This window comes from Odontesthes bonariensis, chromosome 4 (genome assembly GCF_027942865.1).
Source record: "Odontesthes bonariensis isolate fOdoBon6 chromosome 4, fOdoBon6.hap1, whole genome shotgun sequence".
Lineage (NCBI taxonomy): Eukaryota > Metazoa > Chordata > Actinopteri > Atheriniformes > Atherinopsidae > Odontesthes > Odontesthes bonariensis.
In genome coordinates this window covers 22,185,948-22,197,483 of record NC_134509.1, presented here as the reverse complement: position 1 = coordinate 22,197,483, position 11,536 = coordinate 22,185,948, and the positions used below count along the sequence as shown (strand labels likewise).

Sequence of the window (11,536 nt, the reverse complement as noted above, 5' to 3'; positions counted from 1 at the left end):
CGCTTCAATAAAGTTTAATTCAAACGAGTAAGACAAGTGTAACAGACAGCGCGCCCTCTAGCGGTCAGTTTCTGTAATTATAAACCAGTCGTTTGGAGAAGAAAAAGAAACGACACTTTCATGAAAACTGGTTTTAATCGATCATATTTATGTACTTCACATAAAACACGATGTGCTTTGTAAATAAACAAAAACGTTTACACAATAATTGCGTACATGAAGTGCTTTTAACCTAATCAGTCTGAAATTATCAACTGCACAGAAAATGTAAAAAGTGGAAAATTGACAAACGTGGAAAATGCAAACAAGAACTTTTTCCACTTTCGTGTTATTAATGGGAATTAAACACCCATTTTAACCGCACATACTGAACTAAACTGGCGTGAAAAACTAGGCTGATTTCTGCACATACAAAGGTAATAACTGCCAAACAGTGACTTGGCACAACAGAAGTGCTGAACTCACAGTAAAAAATATGCATGTAGGTAAATATTACTCTCCTTCATCTCCAGTCACATCAATCTCATTCACATCCTCCTCTTCTTCTTCATCTGATATTAGGACCATGTTGCTGGGTCCATCTTCACACCCTGTGTTCAGGGGTCCTTTCTCTGGGGAGTAAAGCAGCACATCCACCTCCTCTTCCTCTTCTTCTTCTTGACTGCCGTCTGAGCTCACGCTGATCTCATCAGCCAGTGAAGCCGGTGGACCCAGTTTCTTCGGGATGTCGGGGGAAGAGTTTGCCGTCTTGTTTTGTGGAGGCACGCGGGAGTCGCTGTGAGGTGCGTCTTCGTCGCTGCTGGCAAACTGCGTTGCATCCGATCCTCCTGAGCTGCAGAACGTTCCTGCAAAAATGATGATAAAAACAACACTTTAGGGTAACAGAGACACAAAAACATTTTTTTTCAGTTTACGCTCCAATTTAGGCCTTTAAAGACGGTATCATTCCCCAGCTTCACCTTCTCCAAATCTCTTCCCACTTCTGGCTCCAAACAGACCTAAAAAGTGACTCCAGGCTTGAAAACATAGGTTTGCAAAGCAGAAAGTGATGCGTCTACATCCATCTCTAATTAACAGCATCCAGGCATAACTTACTTGGTAATTGCATGACAACGTCAGCGCAGTTTCTGCAAAATTCGGCAAGGTTCAAACTTGACAAATCTTTACAGGTTGGAAGTATTTAAAGATCAGCTGTTTTTCACTGTCACTGTTTTTCCTAGATTGTACGTTCTAGAGGCCACTAAAACTTTTCATATTAATGTCAAAACTTTTAATTAATTGGTTGCAATGGGGGTGTGAAGAGTATTTCAAGCAATATGTAAAAAAATGTTCAAGAAAAAGATCCCCTACCCAACCTTTAAGCCAACAGACACAGATCAGAACAGTGATGGTGGGAGCAGCTGAAAACATGAATCCACGGTCAGACAGAGCAGAAGCATTTCTCTAAATAAAAAACTAAATGACTGCACTGGGTGAACAGCTGATCACAGCTGCTGTCTGTTTGCAGCTGTTCACACATACACAACACATGTGATGATGTGCCCAACACAGTCAGATTTCAGCCTGACACGCAGCTGCCTGCTTTTGTGCAGACTTCAGGTGGCAGCATTGGCACATGGCGCCGTTTCTGTTGCGTTCACTGCGAGTCAGAACCATAAATCTATCCTTACGGTAGAAAAAGAGAACATTTGCAGTACCTTCATCGGGGTTCTTCAGTGGTTGCTCTTCCTCCAGGACACCAGAGGACGACACCGGGTGACCAAACAAACCAGTAGAGCCGTTTGTGTCATCGTGATGGGTTCTGCTACGCTGAGCAGCTGCGGCGTTGGAAAGCTGGTTGTGATTTTCATCGACGGAGACGTTCAGAGGCACCTGATCTTTAATGTCCATGTCCGCCTCATTGGCTGATCCATCCAGCGTGTCCCCTCCCTTTGCCTTTTCCTCTCTTACAGGTTGACAGACGTCCTGGCTTTCTTTTGATTTCTTTGTTTTTGAGTGCTGCCGCTTTATAAGCTTTTGAAACTCCTTCAGAGTGACCATCCACGAGCGTTCAGGTGCGTCGACCTTTTTCACCTTATCGTCTCCCTCAGCCTTCACAGAGCATTCGTCACTTGTGCTCTTCTTCTGGGGAACTGCTGCTGCTTCTGTTGGGTTCATCCTCCGTTTTCTGCCCCTTTTCTTGGTTTTTTCGTCCTTTTCCACCTGTGGAGCGTCCTTGTCTGCTTGCTGCTCACCGGCCTCGTCGTGGCTCTTGTTTTCAGTGATGATGGGAAGGTTACCTGAAAGGCTCTCCTCCAGCTTCATCTTACACGGCCTTCCACGTTTACGCCTCGGCAGCGAGCGTCCTTGTTCATCCACTACTACAGCTCTGTGAATGACTGGTATTAAAACCCGAGACATTTCTGGGATTGTGTTACCTGCATTCTCTTGAGATTTCTTCACAAAGCCCCTGGTTCTGATCCGAGTCTGCCCGGCACTGAGAGCCTCGGGCCCTCTGGTTTTCTCACTCACAGCTGGGGCTTCTTTTAGTTTCCTTAAACGGGTGCAGAACTTGTTGGAAGGGGTGCTCGTCGTCTCCCTTTCCTTCACCAGCATTTTCTTACTCGACAAACTCACGAAACTAAAGGTCTTGGTTCCATCACTGACTTCCGACTTTTTGGAAGCCAGACCTCTGCACCTTCTCCTCCTCCGTTTAGGTGCTTCGGCATCCTCTGTGGCGTCATGCTGGGTGCACTTTAAACTTTCCTTCATCTTGTTGGGCTCAGATTTAAGTTCTGCTGATAGTTCCGTCTCTTTCTCCGTCTCTTTCTCCTTTTCGAAGTCGTGACTCGAGTGAACGCTGTCGTTTGGATCCTGTGGTGGAGATGCACTTTTGTCCGCTGCGATAGCCCTGAGAGGAAACTGCAGAGACCCGGGGGTTTCTGTGAGCCACGGTCGCCTGTGCAGCAGCGGCTGCCTCTGCGGCTCACCTTCAGGGTTGGCTGAGCTGTTGGGGAGAGGCTCATCTGGTGCTGCAGAGGTACGTGGCTCTAATGGAGAGAGACGCCCAGGAAGCCTCAAGTCATCTATGCAAGATGAGGAAAGAGTCTGCTCAGAGTGCATTTCACTTCCACGCAAAAGAGGTAAAAAATCCAGAACGGTCGGATCCTCCTGGGAGGAAGGCTGCTGTAAAGAAGGTAAAGGCACGGCGGATTCTTTCGGGGTGGGTACAAGACCAAGGGAATTTTCACTTTTGGATGAAAGCACATCCTGGAAGCTCATGGCTTCACTTTGCCCCGTTGATCCGACTGATGATTCAAACTTAGAGCGGTGCTGCGGTATCAGAAGATCCGGCTGTGCGGCTGGAAGGCCTGGGCAGCTCGGCTGGCTCTGAGCTCCAAAACAACAAAGGATACCTGGATGACAGGTGGGAAAATGATGGATCAGTTTATCTGGAATGATGATAGCTGAGGTGATCTGTGTTCACGTGTGTGGGGGGGTTAGATAAATAACTGAAACAAACAGAGCAGAAATACAGTAATTAAAGTGGACTAAAGAATAAAGTCAAACGAGAACTATGAAAAGTATTTTTCCTGTGATCACCTGATCTGAAAAACAAGGGGAGCTACAAAGGTGGGGTGGTGTGGATTTACTCAGCATACGAGCGTGATTCAGGAGAAAATTCATTTTGGACTTGTACATTTCCGGCCTCGAGGACACGGGACACCTCGGCTGGGGTGAGGAGCTCACTCATTTTACAGACACAGGCTGACACGGAGGTATCAGAGCTAAAGGTGTGACAGATTACTCTGAAAAAAGGTTCATAATAAAGGAGGAGAGCACAGCTGGTATATAGATGTGAAAGCTGCCGACTTAAACAACAGGTTGCACTGAAGTCTTTAGTCAGACCCCTCATCAACTAACCGTGCTGCCTTCTAAGAACCAGTTTATTTTTACACAGGCTCAATTACAAAGTTTCATCATTACACCCCCCCCAGCCCCTGAACCATGTGGTTCTTAGACCTGAAATAGCAAAGACACGGCCCAGTTCTGGAAATTATTTCCATAGCTAACAGCTGGTCCTCAGGCTGCAGAAATGCAAAGATCAGTTTCCAACCATCAGCTGAATAAGGGTAACAGCAGAATGAGACTGGAGATGAGATGAACTCGTGTCGACAAGGTGCCGCCAACATATACAGGTCTGATCACTTACAAAGCTGATCTATACGAACCGATAAGAGTCTCAAAGCAGAGCGTTACCGTTCAGGAAGTGACTGCAGGAGGGTCAATTCCTTTGGGTTTAGACCCAAGGCAGATCAGACAAAACTCTGCTCATTCTCACAGAGAAACAAGAAGTTGTCTCACTCTTCTGGGCCACATTAGTGTGAAATTTAGAATAAAACAAAGAACAAATCTGGAAAACTCGTGTGAAATTATCTTAATCTACTTATTCGCATGCTAAAGACAACGTGAAAACATAACTCCCAACAATTGGTCCTTCCCTCTAAAAATAGTCGCAGAAACCATCTCACGCCTGTACCCGTTTCTGCTGACGAGTGTGTGCTCCGTGTTCCCAGATCCTGGTAGAACACACACCCAGCTGCTCCGACCCCAGCGTGCATGTGGTTCTGCTCCACACCGCCCTCTGTGCCTGGGACGTGGCAGAAGGCCGGCGCTCCGTCGTGGTTCAGCTGCGACTTCTTGCAGTTATCATCCATGTTGGGCAGAATATTCAGGCCCATCATGATGTCCTCCAACAGCCTCTCGATCTGCTCGTCAGTCTCCACACAGCCCTGAGGCGGAGGGGGCGCCGCCGACTCCGGCTCGTCGCTCTGGTCGGGGTCCGAGCTTGGCGTTTTGGGGGAAGTAGAGACAACAGGTTGACGGTTCTGGGTCTCTGGTTTCTGAACTGAGTGGACAGAAGAGGGAGGAAACGGGGCGTCTCTGCAGACTGTCTGAGGAGCTTTCTGGTTGGAGCAACCCTGTGGAAAGATGAGTAACAAGTCAAATATACAAGTTTACCTTCAGATTTATTCCAATCAAAACACTTCATGTCATCACTGGATGTGAACTGAAACAGATATTGGATTATTAGCACATTTTGCTTAAGTTTTTTCGACTTTCGTTTCTTATCTGCCCTTTCAGTGAATGCAGTTTAGAGGCTCAACTCCTCAGAAATGCTTTAAAATACACCTTCGCTGCTCACGTTTCTGAAGCTACCGCCACAGGAACACCGCTCAAATCGGTATCAAACAAAAAAAAAATATTGCTCCATCTTAACTGCATTACTAACAGATGCTTTGGCGCCAACAGAATCATTTACAGGAAAACCTCGGCGCTGCTTTGGAAGTCACCGAGCTGAGCTTTTTTGTTTGTCATTTCTACAAATTACCAGTAAATTACGAAGTGTTTATCAGAAGAAAAAAAGTAAATGTGTTGCGTGTTGATTCAAGTTAATTGGTTTAATAAGCATCACCTGGAATGCCATTCCAGTTAGAAAGAATGGCCTTTTCCCACCTTAAAGGGATAATCCGGAGTAAAATGCACTTTGGATCAATTTACGGGATGATTGGGAGTACATACGCTGAGTTGACGTCAAAATCATGTCATTCGGATGTGTTTTGAGAATTTCGATTTGACCGTTTTTTTGTTTTTTTTTAAACTTTGTTTATCGAACATTTTAAAAATAATAAGACAGGCATTGTTGGGTCAGAATAAAAATAAATACAATCAGTAGCCGCAAAAATTCTGTTAACCCCCATCCCACCCACAGGCCAACAAAAAAATAAATAAATACAAAATAAATAAGGAGGGGGTAAATGATTAAGAATATTAGTTTAAACAACTAAGTACAAATACATAGAAAATTCAAACTTACAGGTTTGTCAGATATTTAAATATCCTCAATGTCAGACAGAGCTAAGGAATCAAAATACCTTAAAAAGGGATCCCATGTAGCATGAAATAACTTGGTAGAACCTCTACAAGTAAACCTCAATTTTTCTGTTTTGAGGTTGTAGAGCACTTCTCGCACCCAGCGGACATGTGAAGGGGAGTGAGAGACTTTCCAATTCAGTAAGATCAGCCTTCGAGCGAGTAGAGTGGTGAAAGCTATGGCTTGTTTCATTGCTTTCGGCAGGTTAGAAACAGGGGGGATACCAAAAATTGCAGATACTGAATTAGGGGCAACCAGAAACCCATATGCTTCGGATAGGGAATTGAAAATTCCTGTCCAGAATGGTTTCAGCTTAGGACATGACCAGAACATGTGTGAATGATTAGCAGGGGAAAGTTGACATCTGCCACAGGCATCATTTACAGAGGAATACATTTTTGCTAGCCGTGAATTGGTATAGTGAGCTCTGTAAACAACTTTGCATTGAATTAGTCTATGCCGGGCACAGATGGAAGTTGAGTGCACCAGAGCCAGTGCAGAAGTCCATTGTTGTTCTGTCAACACAATGTTAAGATTCTCTTCCCAAGCTGTTTTGACTGCATTTGCAGATGTTGATGTTTCTGATAGCATAAGCTTGTATAGAACCGAAATACATCCTCTAAGACTGGGATCAATTGAAAGGAGAGAGTCTAATAGGGTTTCTGGAGGGCGATTCGGAAAGTAAGGAAACAGCATCTTAACATAGTCACGGATTTGAAAAAAACGAAAAAAATTGTGTTTTGGAAGGTGGTATTTGACAGATAGCTGTTCAAAAGACGAGAATACATTTTCAGTATAAAGATCTACAATTGATTTAATTCCATTATCATGCCAAACTTTGAATACTGAATCCTATGATGGTCCAAACATAAAGTTTTTAAACACTGATGTCAAGGCAGATTAGTGCAAAAGGCCGAGCTGTTTCCTAAGTTGGTTCCATATTTTTGAAAGAAGTGGATACAACAGGGCAGTTAGTTAAGTGCGGGAAAGGAAGTTGTGAGCACAAGACTGAGCGAAGTGAGAACTGGGAGGACTTTTTCTCTAACTGAACCCAAGCCGGCATAGTGTCTTCTTCATCATTCATCCAAAATACCAGTTTCTGTACATTTGCGGCCCAGTAATAATACCTAAAAACTGGGAGGGCAAATCCTCCTTTCTCTTTGGGGGACTGTAAAACCGACCTACTGATTCTGGCAGGCTTCCCAGCCCATAAAAAGTTTGAAATCAATTTGTCTAATTAAACAAAAAAACGATTTATTGAGAAGAATTAGAAGATGCTGAAACATGTAAAGAAACTTAGGAAGAATCGCCATTTTCACCAAGCTTATTTGCCCAGCGAGTGAAATGGGCAAAATTGACCAGCGGGCAAAGTCAGCTTCTGTCTTATCTATCAAAAGGGTAAGGTTTACTCGGTACAGATCAGAAAGAGATAGTGCAATTTGAATGCCCAAGTAACGAAAACCATTATTAGACCAGCGAAACGGTACTATTGAGGACGGAAGGGTTTTTTACGTGATGTCTCGCGTGAGGTAGCCTCCTGTTGATGGAAGAGGCTCTGATTCAGCAGCAGAGAAGAGCAGGTACTGGCTTGATTAAATTCATTCTGGACTCTATATCCGACCACATGAAGACCTCGGGACACTTCGGATTGGCTTTAGGGACCCTCTACTCACTACCACGTAAGTGTTATGTTGTTTGGAGCTGTAGAAGAGGTATGAAAATAGCGTTTTGTAGCGGTGACATGATATGCCCCCGTCACCTCCAGGCTAACGACTTTTGGCTAAAAACGGTCAAATCGAAATTCTCAAAACACATCCCAATGACATGATTTTAATGTCAACTCAACGTATGTACTCCCAATCATCCCGTAAATTGATCTAAAGTGCATTTTACTCTGGATTATCCCTTTAAAAATCACCTGCTCGTGCTCATCTTCCTTACTGGAAATCTCTGAACAAGCATCTTTTTCGACTGACAATCGTAGCAACTCGTCAGCTCGACTCACTGAAACAGGTCTCTGCATTCCCAGAACCTGTCTCAGCATCGCGGGGGGCCGGGCTTTCTGTGCTGCTGCTCCACATCTGTGGAATACCCTCCATGACGCCTTGAGGGCGCCACAATCCACAGATGACTATGACCAGTTCTTTTTAGCAGAGCATTCGATTTTTAAACTCATTTTCTAATTACCTTCTTATTTCATGTCAGTTTTTCAAATGAGATAAAACTTTAAAAGAGTAATTTAAAGGGATAGTCATAGTTCACCTCTTTTGACATGAAGCTGTATGACATCCCATACTAGCAATATCATTTATGAACACTAACTTACCCCCTGCTGCGTCCTGTGAGCCGAGTTCCAGCCTCGTTTTGGCGTTGACGAAGGTAGTCCGGCTAGTTTGCTAGGGTCCCGAAAATAAAGCGTTTTGCTTCTCAAAACAATATGCGTTCAAAAGAGTAATACATTTGCATCACAAAATCATCCAGCCAGATAAAGTCAGACCTCACAATCACTTGGCGCTATTTTTGCCTCTCTTCATATCACTCCGTGATTGCCACCTGCCGATAGCCGCACCTGTTACTGTGTTTACTGCTCGGAAGCAGGGGACTACTCGGTCTGCACTTCGGTCTGCACAGTTTACACAGCCCAGAGTGATACGAAGCCAACTAGCCGGACTACCTTCGTCAACGCCAAAACGAGGCCGGAAGTTGGCTCACAGGATGCAGCAGGGGGTAAGTCAATGTTCATAAATGATATTGCTAGTATGGGATGTCATACAGCTTCATGTCAAAAGAGGTGAACTATCCCTTTAAGAGCTGTGGGGCTCTTCATCTCAGGTGGAGCAGGCGAGGCTCTCTGGTAAAAGTCTCGTAGCAGCCGGTCTACACCAACCAAGTTAGGAATTGACAAAACATTTGCATCCTCCGAGAGAAGAGCGCCACTTTTAAAAGTACACCAGACCATCAGCACGTCTAATCAGTTCTACTCTGTTCTCCCCAGAACCAGCAGCGTCTCCTCAACACATCAAGGTAACAGTCGGTGTTTTCCGATCGCCACGAGACAAATCTGTCATGCCGTGATCTTTCAGAGCCCTAAAAGACGGAGTTGTTGTGTTCAAACTGCAGACGCTTCAGTTGGTACCCCAGCCTTTACTGTAGATTGTGCTGCTGATGATCCTGGAACCTAATGGAGTCCGTATTTGCCATACATCACCAAAACTAATCATTTTTTACTGTATTCGTCGGAGGATGTGGTTTTATGATGTAGTGATGCAATATGTTTCAAACTGGTCACACTCAGACTTCTCCACCTGTTTTACGGAGGTAAGAACCGACAACGCCTCATCTGTGTCCTGCATGCTCACAACCTCCCACCCTTCTCCTTTAGTCCTCCTCCTCAGCTTCACCTGCACAGACGAGAGGAAACACAGCAGTGAGATTGGAAAAGCTGAGAAACGCCTTCTTTGCTTATAACCTGCCCTAAAGTGATCCTGATCTGCACCAACACCGACACGGTTCCTCCGTCAGCTCACGGTCCAACTCTCCACAAAGTTTAACAAAGCAAGTTTGTGCTAAATTATTCTCAAACACAGAGAGAAGGCGATGATCACACTCCTCTGCCGCTGTTCTCACCCTGACAGGAGAAAATAAACTCTGAGACAGCTATTAGCACTTTCTGTATGAAGGATCATCTGCAAAGGGAAGGTTGAATCAGAGAGTTTGACAAACGTGTTTTTTACCGACCTTTAAACTGACTAAAGGTTTTTGACTCTGGAAGGATACGTACATAATTTAAGATTATGCAAGACAGAAATCGACTCATCAAAGTTGGAAATGCAGGGAGGTCAGAGCAGGCCCCGTCTACAGCCTGCCTTCCTCTGCCCTCTTCTCATCCCTGGAGCGATTTCACACACAGATGAATGCATATTAACCAGCTGTGGCTCAGTGACACTTCAGTAGAGATGCAACCTCCACAATCACAAAGCAAGCTGTCTGCTGTGGAGATGACCCGGCATTTCATGCAACCTTCTTATCTTACGTTCATTTAATTCTTAATCACCACATACATACGAAAAGGTTGTTGAATTACACGTTTGATTTAACCACATACATATGTGTGTTCTAAATAACTGACAGAGTATGTAAACCCATGTTTGACTCAGAGCACATTCTGGCATAAAACATCCAAGTCCAGAAAGCTGTTTTACTATCATCAAACAGAGGAGAACTACACTGACGTAGACCCATCTTATCACCATTTTTATGATAACATAAAAACAACCTCTGGTCGTTAATGCAGCCAACCGGAGCACGTTAGCCCCACAGCAGATGTGTGAACCTAAGGTTGTTCCTGCAACAAACCTGTTTTGGGGATCAGTTGTGACTCGGGCTGCAGTTACAGGAAATCAGAGACCGCTGTGATCACATTTTAAAAAGATCTGGTTCCATCCCATAACTTAAACGTGTTGGCAGAACAAAAGACGACTGTGAGACTAGAGAAGGAGGACGCGGTTTCATACCGATGATGCATGGAGCTACAGTGCAGTCAGCTATAGAACAGAACAGCTGTTTTTTAACAGAAACAAACACTAAAAAGGTCTCTGAAAGCTACACATCCCTTGTTGTTTGCTCCATATTTCCACCTCCACCCAACCACCTCATTCTCAGCTGATAAAAAGTGACATTTTCATCCCTGTGAATCGACTATTTTTTCATATCTGTGTGACTTTTGTCTTTCTTGCTGCGGGTAATTTTCAGACCAAAAAGTGCTTTAACAAATCTGAGCTAAGAAATTAAAGTGCTGAGTCAAATGTAACTGTGAAAGCTGCAGTAATCGTTTCGCATTCTTGCCCTTAAAAACTGGCTCCAATTTGCTGCCCAACACTTAAAGGAGACATATTATCATAAGAATTTACACCTCCAGTAAAGCAGAGACTTCTAGGAGGTGGAGTGAAATACTCAGCCCCTCTTTTCCTCAGGGTCTACCTCTCTTGAAGCTAGGGGTGGGCGATATGGAAAAAATGTTGTATCACGATTTTTTGCATAAAATCACGATTTCGATTTTTGATCAGATCTTCCATCCAAAAAAAAAAAAAAAAAAAAGACCAATTACAGTAGAGTTAAGTCGACATGCTGAACCACAGAAGAGCTAAGGAGTAAAAGAAAGAATTTGGTCAACACATTGTAATTCAACTGTAACCCAATTCAAGATGAAAAATAATGATCTAATTGATGACATCTGACACAGTGAGAGTGAAGCAACCGGAAATAGAAAAACGAACCACTGATGACGACTTGACTCCACCTCATGATGCCATTTAGCAACAGATGAGCAACGCTGCATGTTCATTTACTGCAGCCACAGTCACGCACTGCCATCACCAGAGCGCCCTAAAGGAATACTTTTCAACTGTGTAATGTTTGTCACGGTCGCGGTGCATCCCTTTTCTCTTGCACCGTAGTTAGCTTACGAGCTAGCGGTTTCCTCATCCGACCCGAGAGTGCTGCTGCTGGCCGTGAGTTTCTCCCGTGCGCCGCTATGGATGTGCTGTGGATGGTGCCGCTGCTGCTGTTCCCTTTCCTGATGTGGACCAGCAGCAGTGGGTTAGGGTAGAAGAAAACCCGAAC

The 11,536-nt window shown here is 44.4% G+C and overlaps 1 protein-coding gene across 1 annotated transcript; it reads right to left on the bottom strand.

Moving 5' to 3' along the window:
* Positions 1-116: 116 nt before the first annotated feature.
* On the bottom strand, positions 117-9,300 carry LOC142379337 (uncharacterized). Its single transcript, XM_075464479.1, has 4 exons — positions 9,220-9,300; positions 4,520-4,961; positions 1,698-3,395; positions 117-845 (listed from the first exon to the last, which is right to left on the bottom strand). Exons 1-4 carry the CDS (start codon positions 9,265-9,267, stop codon positions 493-495), a joined length of 2,541 nt encoding a protein of 846 aa, XP_075320594.1. The 5' UTR covers positions 9,268-9,300; the 3' UTR covers positions 117-492.
* Between the last annotated feature and the right edge of the window lie 2,236 nt (positions 9,301-11,536).

Coding starts and splice junctions, on each gene's coding strand:
- LOC142379337 (XM_075464479.1), bottom strand. CDS start 9,267: ATGCAGGACACAGATGAGGCGTTGTCGGTTCTTACCTCCGTAAAACAG. Junction 3,396..4,519: donor ACACTCGTCAGCAGAAACGG/GTACAGGCGTGA, acceptor CCTGTCATCCAG/GTATCCTTTGTTGTTTTGGA. Junction 846..1,697: donor ACTGAAGAACCCCGATGAAG/GTACTGCAAATG, acceptor TCATTTTTGCAG/GAACGTTCTGCAGCTCAGGA.